We start from the raw sequence: 13,146 nt of genomic DNA, 5'->3' as shown, positions 1-13,146 counted from the left end.
TTCATCTTATGTAAGAAAAATATAAATCTGAAATTAAAAATCAAATACTTTTAATTTAAAATGTAAATATCAAATCATATAAAAATAATAAAATAGTTAGCTAGTCGGAACGATCAGATTAAAATTTGAATTTTTTAATCAATTAACACAACGGTAAAGAAAACATATAAACCAATTTAATTCTCACATAATCTTTATTCAAAATCCTAATTGTGAAATATTAAAGTAAAGGAATTAGTAGGAAAAAGTTAGGGTTTGAGTTTTCTTAGGCCAAAAATCACAATAACACTTGAAGAAGACGATTAAACTAATGCTAGTTATCGATTTCCACTTGAATGGATGATCAATTTAGAAAATTGATGGTGGTAAGGTGATGGTGGTGGCTGCCGTGAGCAAGAGAGAAGAGGGAGGGAGCAAAAATTTAGATTTATGATTAATGAATTAGGTTTAGGAGTTTAGGTTGTTAAATAGTTAGGGTTTAATTTAGGATAGAATCAAGATTATTTAGGGCCTAACTAAAGACATTAAATGGAGGGGCCGACCGAAATTTAGAGGGAAGGGGATTCAGTCTTAGTTCGTTATTACTTATTAAGTGATGTGTATGATCTAATTAATGTAAATCGAAACAACTACCTAACTAAATTAGAGTTCGAAAACTCGGTACGTAGAATATTCTAAGATTCTAAACATATAATAAACTCATGTATTGCACAAATGTAACTAATGCAAATAATGTCGGAAACTCGTGAACCATAAGCCTCAAAGAGTTAATTCAAATCGAAAAAGTCATGGTTGTTACAACGTGCAAGGCACATGACTGAACCTAACATAAAATGTTAAAGGCTGTTACTGACAAGAATCACTCACGTAAATTTTGCAAACCACAATCACCAACCACGTCAAAAAAGTACAGGGACCATTCGCATAATCTGATGTAAATCACATGAATTAACTGTGTGATTTTTTCTTTTTTAAATTATCAAACTCTTTTTTAATTTAATCTATTATTATTATTATTATTATTATTATTATTATTATTATTATTATTATTATTATTATTATTATTATTATTATTATTATTAATATTAATTATTAATATTATTATTATTTTATTTATATTTATTTATTACTACGTATATGTTTTTTCAAAAAAGGGTAGTACTACTTATCTATCTATCTATTCTACGAGTATCTAATAAATGGGAGTTTTAGGTGAGGTCATGATGTGATTCTATAGGTTGTAATATTTGCTATAAGTGATGTACAATTCCAATTTAATAATGTCATAATTTTCTAATTTAATTTATATTTAGAGTCAATTATACCGCCAAATAAGTTTAAAACCACAGGGACTTGCGGTATAATTTTAAAAAGATAGGGATGAACGGTATAATTGTGAGTAAATCACGGGACCAATAGTATAATTAACTCATATATTTATATTTATATATGATGAATATGAATATGATGAATAATGGCAATACAACGAGAATATATATTTGACAAGTCTCCACAATGTTCAACACCTTGAAGCTACACAACTTTTTTATATAGTTATTAAAAAGTTTCTCAATATCTTTAAATATATTTTTACTACAACACGACACTAATACTATAAACATTAAACATTTTATAATAAATTATAAGAGTATATATTATGAATATTTAAATTCAATTAACTAAACCAAATACCAAGTAATAAATATTTATTAACGGGTCAATGACGTTTATATTATAATGTAGATTTATTCGCTAAACCTGTAAATAAAATACATTCAGATTTTCAGGTAGCGTAGAAGTTTTACCCAAAATTAAAAAAGTAAAAAAAGTGTGAAAAATAAACATATATCCGGGTCCCACACCACACTCAACAATGACACCCTTGTTTAGATTAGCTGTTACCCCTGCTCCCTTTTTCTCTCTATATAATCCTCTCTATCACCCACCTCGTTGAAGACGAAACAAAACCCTCTCTCTTTCTCTCTCCTGTGTAGGTTATATATACACACATCTGTATCTATCTCCAACCGTCGCTCTGATTTCTCGGTTTATTTCGTTATTTCAGTTTTATTATCAGATTCTATTGATTATTGATTATTATCTCTACAAATATACACACACATATACATCAAATCCAGATCTGATAAATAAATAAAACTTATTTGTCGATAATATAAATTATTTAATGTCGGTGCCTTTGAATCACGCTATTCAGGTTCGACCCGACCCGACGTTTGTTACTACTACTCGTCCGATTAACGGTTTAGTTCGGATTGCGGCTGGTAGAAGTAACAGGACGAGTTGCTCGGTTGTTAAACAGTCGAGTAAATTTAATGGAGCGGCTAGGGTTTTACGTGGATTCGGGTCCGGTTGTGAGACGTTACAGCAATTGAAAGCGGATAGTCCGAGATGTGACCCGAAGGTGATGAGAAGAATGGTGGTTAGGTCTAATTTGTCGTTAGTGCCTGAGAAGCCGTTAGGTTTATATGATCCGAAATTTGATAAGGATGCATGTGGAGTTGGGTTTGTAGCTGAGTTGTCCGGTATAGCTAACAGAAAAACGGTATGCATCACTCTCGATTGTTTATTTTATCTGATTTGATTTTTAATTTTATTTTATTTTGTATTGCTATTGCTATGATATTGTTTTGTGTTTGGACTAATTAAATTTGAATTTGGGAATTTTTTTTTTTTTTTAAATTAGGTGACTGATGGAATTGAGATGTTGGTGCGTATGTCACATAGAGGTGCTTGTGGATGTGAGACAAATACGGGTGATGGGGCCGGAATTCTTGTTGGACTTCCACATGATTTCTACAAGGAGGTAGTCAGATATAGATATGGATATATATAGTTTGTATAATTAATAATTAATACGGAGTAATTGTTTTATTGTATATATGTATATCATGTAATATGTAATATATAATATATAATTATATGTGTTTAGTTTAATTTCAAACTCTAGATACAAAAGATTTATATTTAATTTAGTAATTTGGTTTATATTATATGTAGATTTATTTTTATAAGGTGAAGTGATTCTTGTTATTTTCAATGGATCACAAATATATATTTTGGTTGATATAGGCGGGGCATTTTTTTTATTTTATTTTTCATTTTTCTTGCTAAACTTAAGGATGTTGACCCAAAAAGTTAAAAATTGTAATGTATTTTTGATAGATTTTGATTTTATATCTTGATCTTGATATGAGCGAGTAGTGTTGAGTGAATGGTGTCAAAGGAAATTACTATTGAAAACTATTACTGATCATGTGTATCCAAATTTGTGCTATGTAGTAAACTGGAAAAATAATCGTTTTGTTTTCAACTCTGTTGAAAATAGGGGTTGGATTTGATTTTGATTAGTGGATCGAAATAATGATTGTTTTAATTTAATGATTTTAATTTTCTTATAAACAGTACTTATTTGATTATTTAATTTAATTGCTCAAAATTCAACACCAGGTGGCAAAGGATGAGGGGTTTGAGCTACCACCCCCTGGGGAATATGCAGTCGGCATGTTCTTCTTGCCTACTTCCGATACTAGGAGGGAGCAAAGCAAGATTGTATTCACGAAGGTAGGTATCCTAAATTTATATGACGTAGTATAAATACTTTGTAAATTTACAGTATAAGTTTTAGTCTTGAGCACTTTATGGTGCATGTATTGAAAAAGTGTACATCTTTATTTGCAGGTTGCTGAATCACTTGGGCACACTGTGCTTGGATGGCGTACGATTCCCACTGATAATTCAGGTTTGGGCAAGTCTGCTTTACAAACTGAACCCATCATTGAACAAGTGTTTCTCACACCAACATCTAGGTCAAAAGCTGATTTTGAGCAGCAGGTATGTAGGAAATTTATGTTGTATGCTCATAACTTGTTCAAATATGTATATTTGACCAATTTTGATACGGATGATGCTCATCTTGTTAGATAATTGCTATTTGCAGATGTACATACTAAGGAGGGTTTCAATGGTAGCCATCCGAGCTGCATTGAATCTCCAACATGGTGGGGTCAGGGACTTCTATATATGTTCTTTATCATCTAGGTTTGGTTTCCCTATCTCACTGTGTTACATATATGTATTATGTATATATCATAATTATATTGTGATTGTGATCTGACGGGTTGTTAAATTTGAATAATTTTGTGCAGAACGGTTGTGTACAAAGGCCAGCTAAAACCAAACCAGTTGAAGGAGTATTATTTTGCTGATCTTGGGAATGAAAGGTTTACGAGCTACATGGCACTGGTAAATATTTATTCCATGAACTTGTTTTTTTGTCTGCTGACTTCATACTTAACAACAGCATTGGATCAACCGGTTAACGGGAGAGAGATGCAATGTTGAGGAATGACTTCCGAGGCATTCTTTGATTAATTTTGTGAATTTGGATTGCTTGCTCGATTGGATTCTTTTGTGGTGAGTTGGCAAATAGGTACATCATGTTTACAAAAACTTGATGCAGTCTTTTGCTCACATGAAGATTTCAATGGTGGTATCGGGTTCTCGGTCATCCAAGTGCATTACAATACATTTTATTATCGCTATCTAACTATTTGATGGACTGAAAGCCTTGGTTTTCGTGTGTTTTGCGCAGATTCATTCTCGATTTTCAACCAACACGTTTCCTAGTTGGGATCGTGCTCAGCCTATGCGTGTTCTTGGCCACAATGGAGAAATTAACACGCTTAGAGGGAATGTTAATTGGTAAATCCTCTTAAAATTCAAAACTGTTGTTTGCTTATCAATCACTTGTGTTATAATTGTTAATATAGTCGTATGTTTTTATATTCAGGATGAAGGCACGTGAAGGCCTTTTAAAATGCAAGGAGCTTGGCCTCTCAAAGAACGAGTTGAAGAAACTTCTTCCCATTGTAGATGCCAGTTCATCAGATTCAGGTGTGTACAAATTTATCCAACTGAATATTTAATTAAATACTCAATACTTGAACGGTTTTCTATTTGGTTCAATATAGTGAATTGTAATAATAATTTGTTGTTGCTTTGCAGGTGCTTTTGATGGTGTTCTTGAGTTATTAGTTAGAGCTGGTAGAAGTCTTCCTGAGGCTGTTATGATGATGATCCCTGAAGCCTGGCAGAATGACAAAAATATGGATCCTCAAAGGAAGGCCTTGTATGAATATTGCTCAGCTTTAATGGAGCCATGGGATGGACCTGCTTTAGTTTCATGTATGCCCTGCATATCATTATTTGATGTTACTTTATATTATGTCTGTCAAAATGGGTAGTTTTTTGATATGGGTCAAACGAATTGGGGGTGAACTGTTGTCCAAATTTTTGTTAAATTGTTAGCATGTCAAGTATGATTACAAAATATATACTTCAATTGTTACTCCTGATTGAGACAAGGATATAGTAGTTTTTATTTGTTCTCATGAGCATTTATTTTGTAGTTACTGATGGCCGATACCTTGGGGCTACATTGGACCGAAACGGACTGCGTCCAGGTCGTTTTTATGTTACTCACAGCGGGCGAGTTATAATGGCGAGTGAGGTTGGAGTTGTTGACATTCCACCTGAAGATGTGTCCAGGAAAGGTAGACTCAACCCGGGAATGATGCTTCTTGTGGATTTTGAGAAACATACAGTTGTTGATGATGAAGCCTTGAAACAACAATATTCACGTGCAAAACCTTATGGAACGTGGCTAGAAAAGCAAAAGATAGAACTCAAGAACATTGTTGAATCTGTTACTAAGTCTTCCCGCACCTGCCCACCTATTGCCGGAGTCTCAAAGGTAATTGTTATTTTGGATTTGTTTAGTTGTTGAAGTTGTGATGTTCAGATATTTAGATGTGTATTTGTATGGCAAATTATGAAGATTGAAAACTTCCTACCTTTTCATTTTCTTTTTGAGCATTTATACTCACTTCCATTCTATTTTAGGCAACTCCTGAGGATGATAACATGGAGAACATGGGTATTCGGGGACTCTTGGCTCCATTGAAGGCTTTTGGGTATCTAAACTTCTAATAACAATAATACTCTTTATTTGTTACTTATATATTTGTTTATTAACTGTAATGCGGATATGGTTTTATGCAGTTATACAATTGAATCATTGGAAATGCTTTTACTACCGATGGCAAAAGATGGTGTTGAGGCACTTGGTTCAATGGGAAATGATGCTCCGTTGGCTGTGATGTCTAACAGAGAGAAGCTAACATTCGAGTATTTTAAGCAAATGTTTGCACAAGTAACGAACCCACCTATCGATCCTATACGGGAAAAGATTGTAACTTCCATGGAATGCATGGTGGGACCCGAAGGTGATCTTACAGAGACAACAGAAGAGCAATGTCATCGGCTTTCACTAAAAGGCCCACTCTTGTCTATCGAAGAGATGGAATCAATTAAAAATATGAATTTCAGAGGCTGGAGAAGCAAAGTTCTTGATATAACCTACCCTAAAGAACTTGGCCGAAAGGGTTTGGAGGAAACCCTAGATAGAATCTGTTCGCAGGCTCATGATGCAATTAAAGAGGGCTATACTACGTTGGTACTTTCTGACAGAGGTAAACATTCAATACTATCATACCTAGCCCTGTTTTCACTCTAAATGTCCTGACATTGACGAGACAGGTTGGTTGCGTAAGGAGTTAAAATGGGTATGGGTTGAGTCAGATAATTTTCAATTTGGGTCATAAACGGGTCGAATCTCCTTGGTCATTCTAATGATAAATCATACGTTAATCTTAAACATGTTATTTTATCAATGATCAATTTTTGGAGGTTCTATGCATTCAAAGTGCCCTTTGAGCGACTTGACTTCTGACTGCTGACGTGCAACTTTTTGACCTGTTTAATTAAAAGGCACCTTTGTGTCAAATGAGTTGAACAGATTAACATAATACAATCTTGAATCATTACTAACATATTTTATATCTGCTAATGAATGCCCTCTAATTCCCAAACATGGATTGGATATGTATTAGATGATTTAACATTTCTTTTTTTGCAGCCTTTTCATCAAAGCGAGTGGCAGTAAGCTCTCTGTTAGCCGTTGGTGCAGTCCACCATCATTTGGTTAGGAAGCTCGAAAGAACCAGGGTTGCATTGATGGTTGAATCCGCCGAGCCACGTGAAGTGCATCATTTCTGTACGCTTGTCGGCTTCGGTGTTGACGCCATCTGTCCATATTTAGCCGTGGAGGCCATTTGGAGGATGCAAGTTGATGGTAAAATCCCACCAAAGTCAAACGGCGACTTCCACACTAAACAGGAATTAGTCAAAAAGTATTTCAAAGCTAGTCACTATGGAATGCAAAAGGTTCTTGCCAAAATGGGAATATCCACTTTAGCCTCATATAAAGGTGCACAAATCTTCGAAGCAGTTGGGTTATCAACAGAAGTTATGGAACGATGCTTTGCTGGCACTCCAAGTAGAGTCGAAGGGGCCACGTTCGAAGCACTTGCGGGTGACGCTCTTCAATTGCACAATTTAGGGTTTCCGACTCGCGAGTTTCCTCCGCACAGTGCCGAAGCCGTTGCGTTACCAAACAATGGTGATTACCATTGGAGAAAAGGTGGCGAGGTTCATTTAAACGATCCTCTTGCTATTGCAAAGCTGCAAGAGGCTGCTCGGGGTAATAGTGTTGCTGCTTATAAAGAGTATTCAAAACGTATTCACGAGTTGAATAAAGAATGCAATTTACGCGGGCTGTTAAAGTTTAAAGAGGGTAATGTTAAGGTTCCTTTAGAAGAGGTTGAACCCGCTAGTGAAATAGTAAAACGATTTTGTACTGGTGCCATGAGTTATGGGTCAATTTCGTTGGAAGCTCACACCACTCTTGCTGTAGCTATGAACAAAATAGGAGGCAAATCTAACACTGGTATGTATCTACGAAATTAGACGTTTTAGATTTGAATGAATTTAGTATTTTATTAATAGTATTTAATCTTTATAGGTGAGGGAGGTGAAAATCCGTCTCGTTTGGTACCACTACCAGATGGTTCAATGAATCCAAAGAGGAGTGCAATTAAGCAGGTTGCTAGTGGACGATTTGGAGTTTCTAGTTACTATCTTACCAACGCTGATGAACTGCAGATTAAGATGGCTCAGGTAATATGTTAATTTAATCATTCAGTAAACGAGGCCCCTACCCTGTTTGTCATTGCATTAATTGTTGGTCCCAGTACCCCAGTTGGAACATAAGTTCCTCTTGTTTATGTATTTATGTTAATGGACAGATGATGGTGACTTTGCATCATTAAGTGAATACCCACATTTGACTATTTGGTGAGGTTAAATAAACCAAAGTTTATTATCGTATGCCATTAATTATAGTACTTACTTTATATTTCATCATCACAGGGAGCAAAACCAGGTGAAGGTGGCGAACTTCCAGGTCACAAAGTTATCGGCGATATTGCTGTCACAAGAAATTCGACAGCTGGTGTTGGATTAATTAGTCCTCCGCCACATCATGATATCTATTCGATTGAAGATCTTGCTCAATTAATTCACGATCTGAAGGTAATAATAATAATAAATTTGTTATTTTTTTTAGTTAGTGTACATAAATTAAAAAACTTTCTTGACAATTGTATTTGGTTGCTGTAGAATGCAAATCCTTCGGCTCGTGTGAGCGTGAAGCTGGTTTCTGAAGCTGGTGTGGGAGTAATTGCGAGTGGGGTGGTTAAGGGCCATGCAGACCATGTCTTGATTTCAGGCCATGATGGTGGAACTGGTGCATCTAGGTGGACCGGGATCAAGAGTGCTGGGCTTCCATGGGAGCTTGGTCTAGCCGAAACACACCAAACCCTAGTTGCAAATGATCTTCGTGGTCGAACCGTTCTCCAGACCGATGGTCAACTAAAAACCGGAAGAGATGTAGCCATTGCTGCTCTTCTCGGGGCCGAGGAGTTTGGGTTCAGTACCGCACCACTCATCACACTCGGTTGCATCATGATGAGAAAGTGTCACAAAAACACGTGTCCCGTCGGGATTGCTACACAGGATCCCGTTCTTCGTGAAAAGTTTGCAGGGGAACCGGAACATGTTATCAATTTCTTTTTCATGTTAGCAGAGGAAATGAGGGAATTAATGTCCGAAATGGGTTTTAGAACAGTTAACGAAATGGTGGGACGTGCAGATATGCTTGAAGTGGATAAAGATCTTGCCAAAAACAATGAGAAATTGAAAAACATTGATCTGTCACTATTACTTCGACCTGCTGCTGACATCCGACCCGATGCCGCCCAGACTTGTGTAGAAAAACAAGATCATGGCTTAGATATGGCGCTTGATCAACGGTTAATAACACTCGCAAAACCCGCTTTAGAAAAAGGACTTCCCGTGTACATTGAATCACCAATTTGCAATGTTAACCGTGCAGTCGGGACGATGCTTAGTCATGAAGTAACTAAACGTTACCATTTACCGGGCCTACCAACCGACACTATCCATATCAAACTTAATGGAAGTGCGGGTCAGAGTATCGGAGCTTTTCTTTGCCCGGGAATCATGCTCGAGTTAGAAGGTGACAGCAATGATTACGTCGGGAAAGGGTTGTCGGGTGGAAAGATTGTCGTTTATCCTCCCAAAGGAAGCGGGTTCGACCCTAAAGAGAATATCGTGATCGGGAACGTTGCTTTGTATGGTGCAACGAGCGGTGAGGCTTATTTTAATGGTATGGCGGCTGAACGATTCTGTGTGCGAAATTCGGGAGCGAAAACGGTGGTTGAAGGTGTCGGTGATCATGGGTGTGAATACATGACTGGTGGGACCGTTGTCATTTTGGGTAAAACCGGGAGGAATTTTGCTGCGGGTATGAGTGGTGGAATTGCATATGTTCTTGACGTTGACTCAAAGTTTCGGTCAAGATGTAATGCTGAGCTCGTTGATCTTGATAAGGTGGAAGATGAAGACGATATTATGACTCTCAGAATGCTGATTCAGCAACACCAACGCCACACGAACAGCCAGCTGGCGAAGGAAGTACTTAGAGATTTTGACAATCTTTTGCCTAAGTTTGTTAAGGTGTTCCCTAGGGATTATAAGAGGATCTTGGCGACCATGAAAGCAACCGAAATTGCGCAAAAGGCTGCAGAAAAAGCTGCTGAAGAAGCTGATATTCGAGAGGAAGATGTGTTGAAGGAGAAAGATGCTTTTGAAGAACTTAAAAAGTTGGCAGCCAAATCATTTAATAAGGTCATTGAGCCGGTCATCGAGGTTGAGGTTGAACAGGATGAACCAGTGACCCGACCATCTCGGGTTGAGGATGCGGTCAAACACCGTGGTTTTGTTGCATACGAGCGTGAGGGAGTATCGTATCGTGACCCGGCTGTTAGGATGAATGACTGGAATGAAGTAATGGAAGAGACAAAACCTGGCCCGCTCTTAAAAACTCAATCTGCGCGTTGTATGGATTGTGGTACACCTTTTTGCCATCAGGTAGATAATGACTTTATATCATCAAACTGGTTAAATATAAATAAAATATAAATTATAAATTTTAAGCTTAATTAAATTATTGTAAAATAATGGCAGGAGAACTCTGGTTGTCCACTTGGCAACAAAATTCCAGAATTCAACGAGTTAGTTTACCAGAACAGATGGCGTGAAGCATTGGATCGACTTCTTGAGACAAACAATTTCCCTGAGTTCACGGGACGTGTCTGTCCTGCTCCATGTGAAGGATCGTGTGTGCTCGGTATTATTGAAAATCCCGTCTCGATTAAAAACATTGAGTGCTCGATTATTGACAAAGCCTTTGAAGAAGGTTGGATGGTGCCTAGACCTCCCGTCAATAGAACAGGGTATTCTTGACTTCTCATCATTAACTTTCCCCTTGACTTTCTTATAACAAATGTGATATTCTAACAGTGTTTTTTTTTTTAAAACAGAAAAAAAGTTGCTATCGTGGGCAGTGGGCCTTCTGGCTTGGCTGCAGCGGATCAACTAAATAGGGTTGGCCATACGGTTACCGTGTATGAGCGTGCTGATCGAATCGGTGGACTCATGATGTACGGGGTTCCTAACATGAAAGCCGACAAAATTGATGTTGTTCAAAGACGGGTTGACCTTATGGACAAGGAAGGTGTTAACTTTGTCGTGAATGCCAATGTTGGAACTGATCCTTCGTTTTCCATTGAGCAACTTCGTAAAGACAATGATGCCGTTATTTTGGCCGTGGGATCCACAAAGCCAAGGTATTTATAATAAAATTTTAAATGTTCATTTCGTTATTTATTATCTGTTGTAATGAAACGCTAAACAATTAAAATGTTGCGTTGCAGGGACCTTCCTGTTCCAGGGCGTGAACTGTCGGGAGTACATTTCGCTATGGAATTTTTGCATGCGAATACCAAAAGCTTATTGGACAGCAACCTTGCAGATAATAACTATATCTCTGCTAAGGGTAAAAAGGTAATTGTAATAGGTGGAGGTGACACCGGTACTGATTGTATCGGTACTTCAATACGACATGGGTGTACCAGCATTGTTAATCTCGAGCTTCTTCCTGAGCCACCACAAACACGAGCTCCCGGAAATCCTTGGCCACAGGTTTGTTTCTTTTCACTAAATCACTAGAAGAAATGAAGAATGAAATCTCACAAGCAGTTTTTTTTATTGTTTTTTTCTTGATTTTTTTTTTTTTTTTTTTGGGCTCGCAGTGGCCTCGTGTGTTCCGTGTAGATTATGGACACCAGGAAGCTGCTACTAAGTTTGGTAAAGACCCACGATCGTATGAGGTGTTGACGAAAAGGTTTATTAGTGATGAGAATGGATCAGTAAAAGGGATTGAGATTGTACGTGTTCAATGGGCAAAGGATGACACTGGACGGTTCCAATTCAAGGAAGTTGAAGGTTCAGAAGAGATACTTGAGGCTGACCTGGTTTTGCTAGCCATGGGATTCCTTGGTCCTGAATCGGTTAGTATTTATCAACACTTAAAATATACAAGTTGGACCCCCCATTAGATTTTTTTTTTGGGGTTGACCTATAAATCTTTTTGTGCCAAGAAATTATATTATATATATTTTTAAAAACCTTAATTAGTGTGTCAAATATGATTGCAGAATTAATTTTGTAAGTAACAAATATTGAATACTTATAAAATTCTTAGTTAATTAGTATGTCAAATATGACTGCTAATTAATTCGTAGGTGGGCCGAAATTGCTATCTCTAGTCTCTAGTGATCAAATTTGAGACACCTAATTCTAATTAATTCGTAGGTGGGCCGAACTTGCCATATTTAGTGACCATATTTGAGACACTAATTCGTAGTCATATTTGACATACTAAAAAAGTGTACACAGAGACATATATATGTGTGTGTGTGTGTGTGTGTGTGTATGTGTATGTGTGTATATATATATTTATATATAAACCTGCTCGATATTAGAGACGAATAATAAGCTTGAGTCGCCTGATTTATTCGTAGGTGGGCCAAAATTGCTACCTCTAGTACTTGCTAACTGGTTTAAAATTGTGTTGATAGATGATAGCAGATAAACTGGGGTTAGAGAAAGACGGGAGATCAAATGTGAAGGCGGAGTATGGGAGATTTCAAACGAATGTAGATGGTGTATTTGCAGCGGGTGATTGCCGAAGAGGGCAGTCATTGGTTGTGTGGGCCATCTCAGAAGGGCGACAGGCGGCAGCACAGGTGGACAAATTCATGATGAATGATGGTAAGGATCTTGAAGAAAGGTTGCAGGAAGAAAAGGGAAAAAGGGTGCAACAAGCAGCAGTTAGGTCATAATAATAGAAGATACAAAGAAAGGGTTACAGAGAGAGAGAGGTGGGTTTTGGTGGAAGGTCTAGTTTTGTATGCTGATCTGCTGTTTATAGCTTCTTCTTTTTGTATTGGTTGTTGCATGTTTGAACATTGAACAAATAATATGTATAGATGAGTGTTTTTTTGTCATCTATGGCTAGTTTTGGCATCCAATGTGCAATTTATTGTTGGATGTGATTATTGGCCTTATTTTTTTTTATTTCTCCGTTGCAAGATTTGAATCCAAATGGTTTCTACTTATTTAGCCACTTCTCTTTTTCTTCATCTCGAGTTTAAACTTTAAGTTGATACCTGTGCACGTAGACGAACATATATTGAGTCACTTGCAATGGTCCTTAGCAAGTATGGTTTCAATGTTAGATAC

At 37.0% G+C, this 13,146-nt stretch overlaps 1 protein-coding gene across 3 annotated transcripts; it reads left to right on the top strand.

Annotated features, from left to right (window-relative positions):
- Nucleotides 1–1,971: 1,971 nt before the first annotated feature.
- LOC139894556 (glutamate synthase 1 [NADH], chloroplastic-like) lies at nucleotides 1,972–13,026 on the top strand. Of its 3 annotated transcripts, XM_071877909.1 has the most exons (21): nucleotides 1,972–2,563; nucleotides 2,705–2,824; nucleotides 3,469–3,582; nucleotides 3,700–3,852; nucleotides 3,959–4,059; nucleotides 4,167–4,263; nucleotides 4,613–4,722; nucleotides 4,811–4,914; nucleotides 5,026–5,205; nucleotides 5,430–5,773; nucleotides 5,923–5,993; nucleotides 6,082–6,551; nucleotides 6,998–7,867; nucleotides 7,943–8,097; nucleotides 8,350–8,511; nucleotides 8,599–10,431; nucleotides 10,528–10,796; nucleotides 10,884–11,189; nucleotides 11,277–11,544; nucleotides 11,655–11,912; nucleotides 12,483–13,026. In XM_071877909.1, exons 1-21 carry the CDS (start codon nucleotides 2,186–2,188, stop codon nucleotides 12,744–12,746), a joined length of 6,627 nt encoding a protein of 2,208 aa, XP_071734010.1. In that variant the 5' UTR covers nucleotides 1,972–2,185; the 3' UTR covers nucleotides 12,747–13,026. The 3 variants fall into 3 exon arrangements, with proteins under 3 accessions (XP_071734010.1, XP_071734012.1, XP_071734011.1); XM_071877911.1 differs by lacking the exons at nucleotides 1,972–2,563; nucleotides 2,705–2,824; nucleotides 3,469–3,582; ... (1 more) ...; nucleotides 3,959–4,059; nucleotides 4,167–4,263 and adding an exon at nucleotides 4,478–4,507; XM_071877910.1 differs by lacking the exons at nucleotides 1,972–2,563; nucleotides 2,705–2,824; nucleotides 3,469–3,582; ... (1 more) ...; nucleotides 3,959–4,059; nucleotides 4,167–4,263 and adding an exon at nucleotides 4,478–4,510.
- The last annotated feature ends 120 nt before the right edge of the window (nucleotides 13,027–13,146 follow it).

Source organism: Rutidosis leptorrhynchoides, chromosome 2 (assembly GCF_046630445.1).
Source record: "Rutidosis leptorrhynchoides isolate AG116_Rl617_1_P2 chromosome 2, CSIRO_AGI_Rlap_v1, whole genome shotgun sequence".
Classification (NCBI taxonomy): Eukaryota; Viridiplantae; Streptophyta; class Magnoliopsida; order Asterales; family Asteraceae; genus Rutidosis; species Rutidosis leptorrhynchoides.
Note: the sequence above shows the minus strand (reverse complement) of the source record. Positions and strands in the feature narration are given on the sequence as shown.

Excerpts from the sequence above, each read along its gene's own strand:
- LOC139894556 (XM_071877909.1), top strand. The coding sequence starts at position 2,186 with ATGTCGGTGCCTTTGAATCACGCTATTCAGGTTCGACCCGACCCGACG. Across the intron at positions 2,564-2,704 it reads GTATAGCTAACAGAAAAACG|GTGACTGATGGAATTGAGAT; the intron begins GTATGCATCACT and ends TTTTTAAATTAG. Across the intron at positions 3,853-3,958 it reads AAGCTGATTTTGAGCAGCAG|ATGTACATACTAAGGAGGGT; the intron begins GTATGTAGGAAA and ends TGCTATTTGCAG.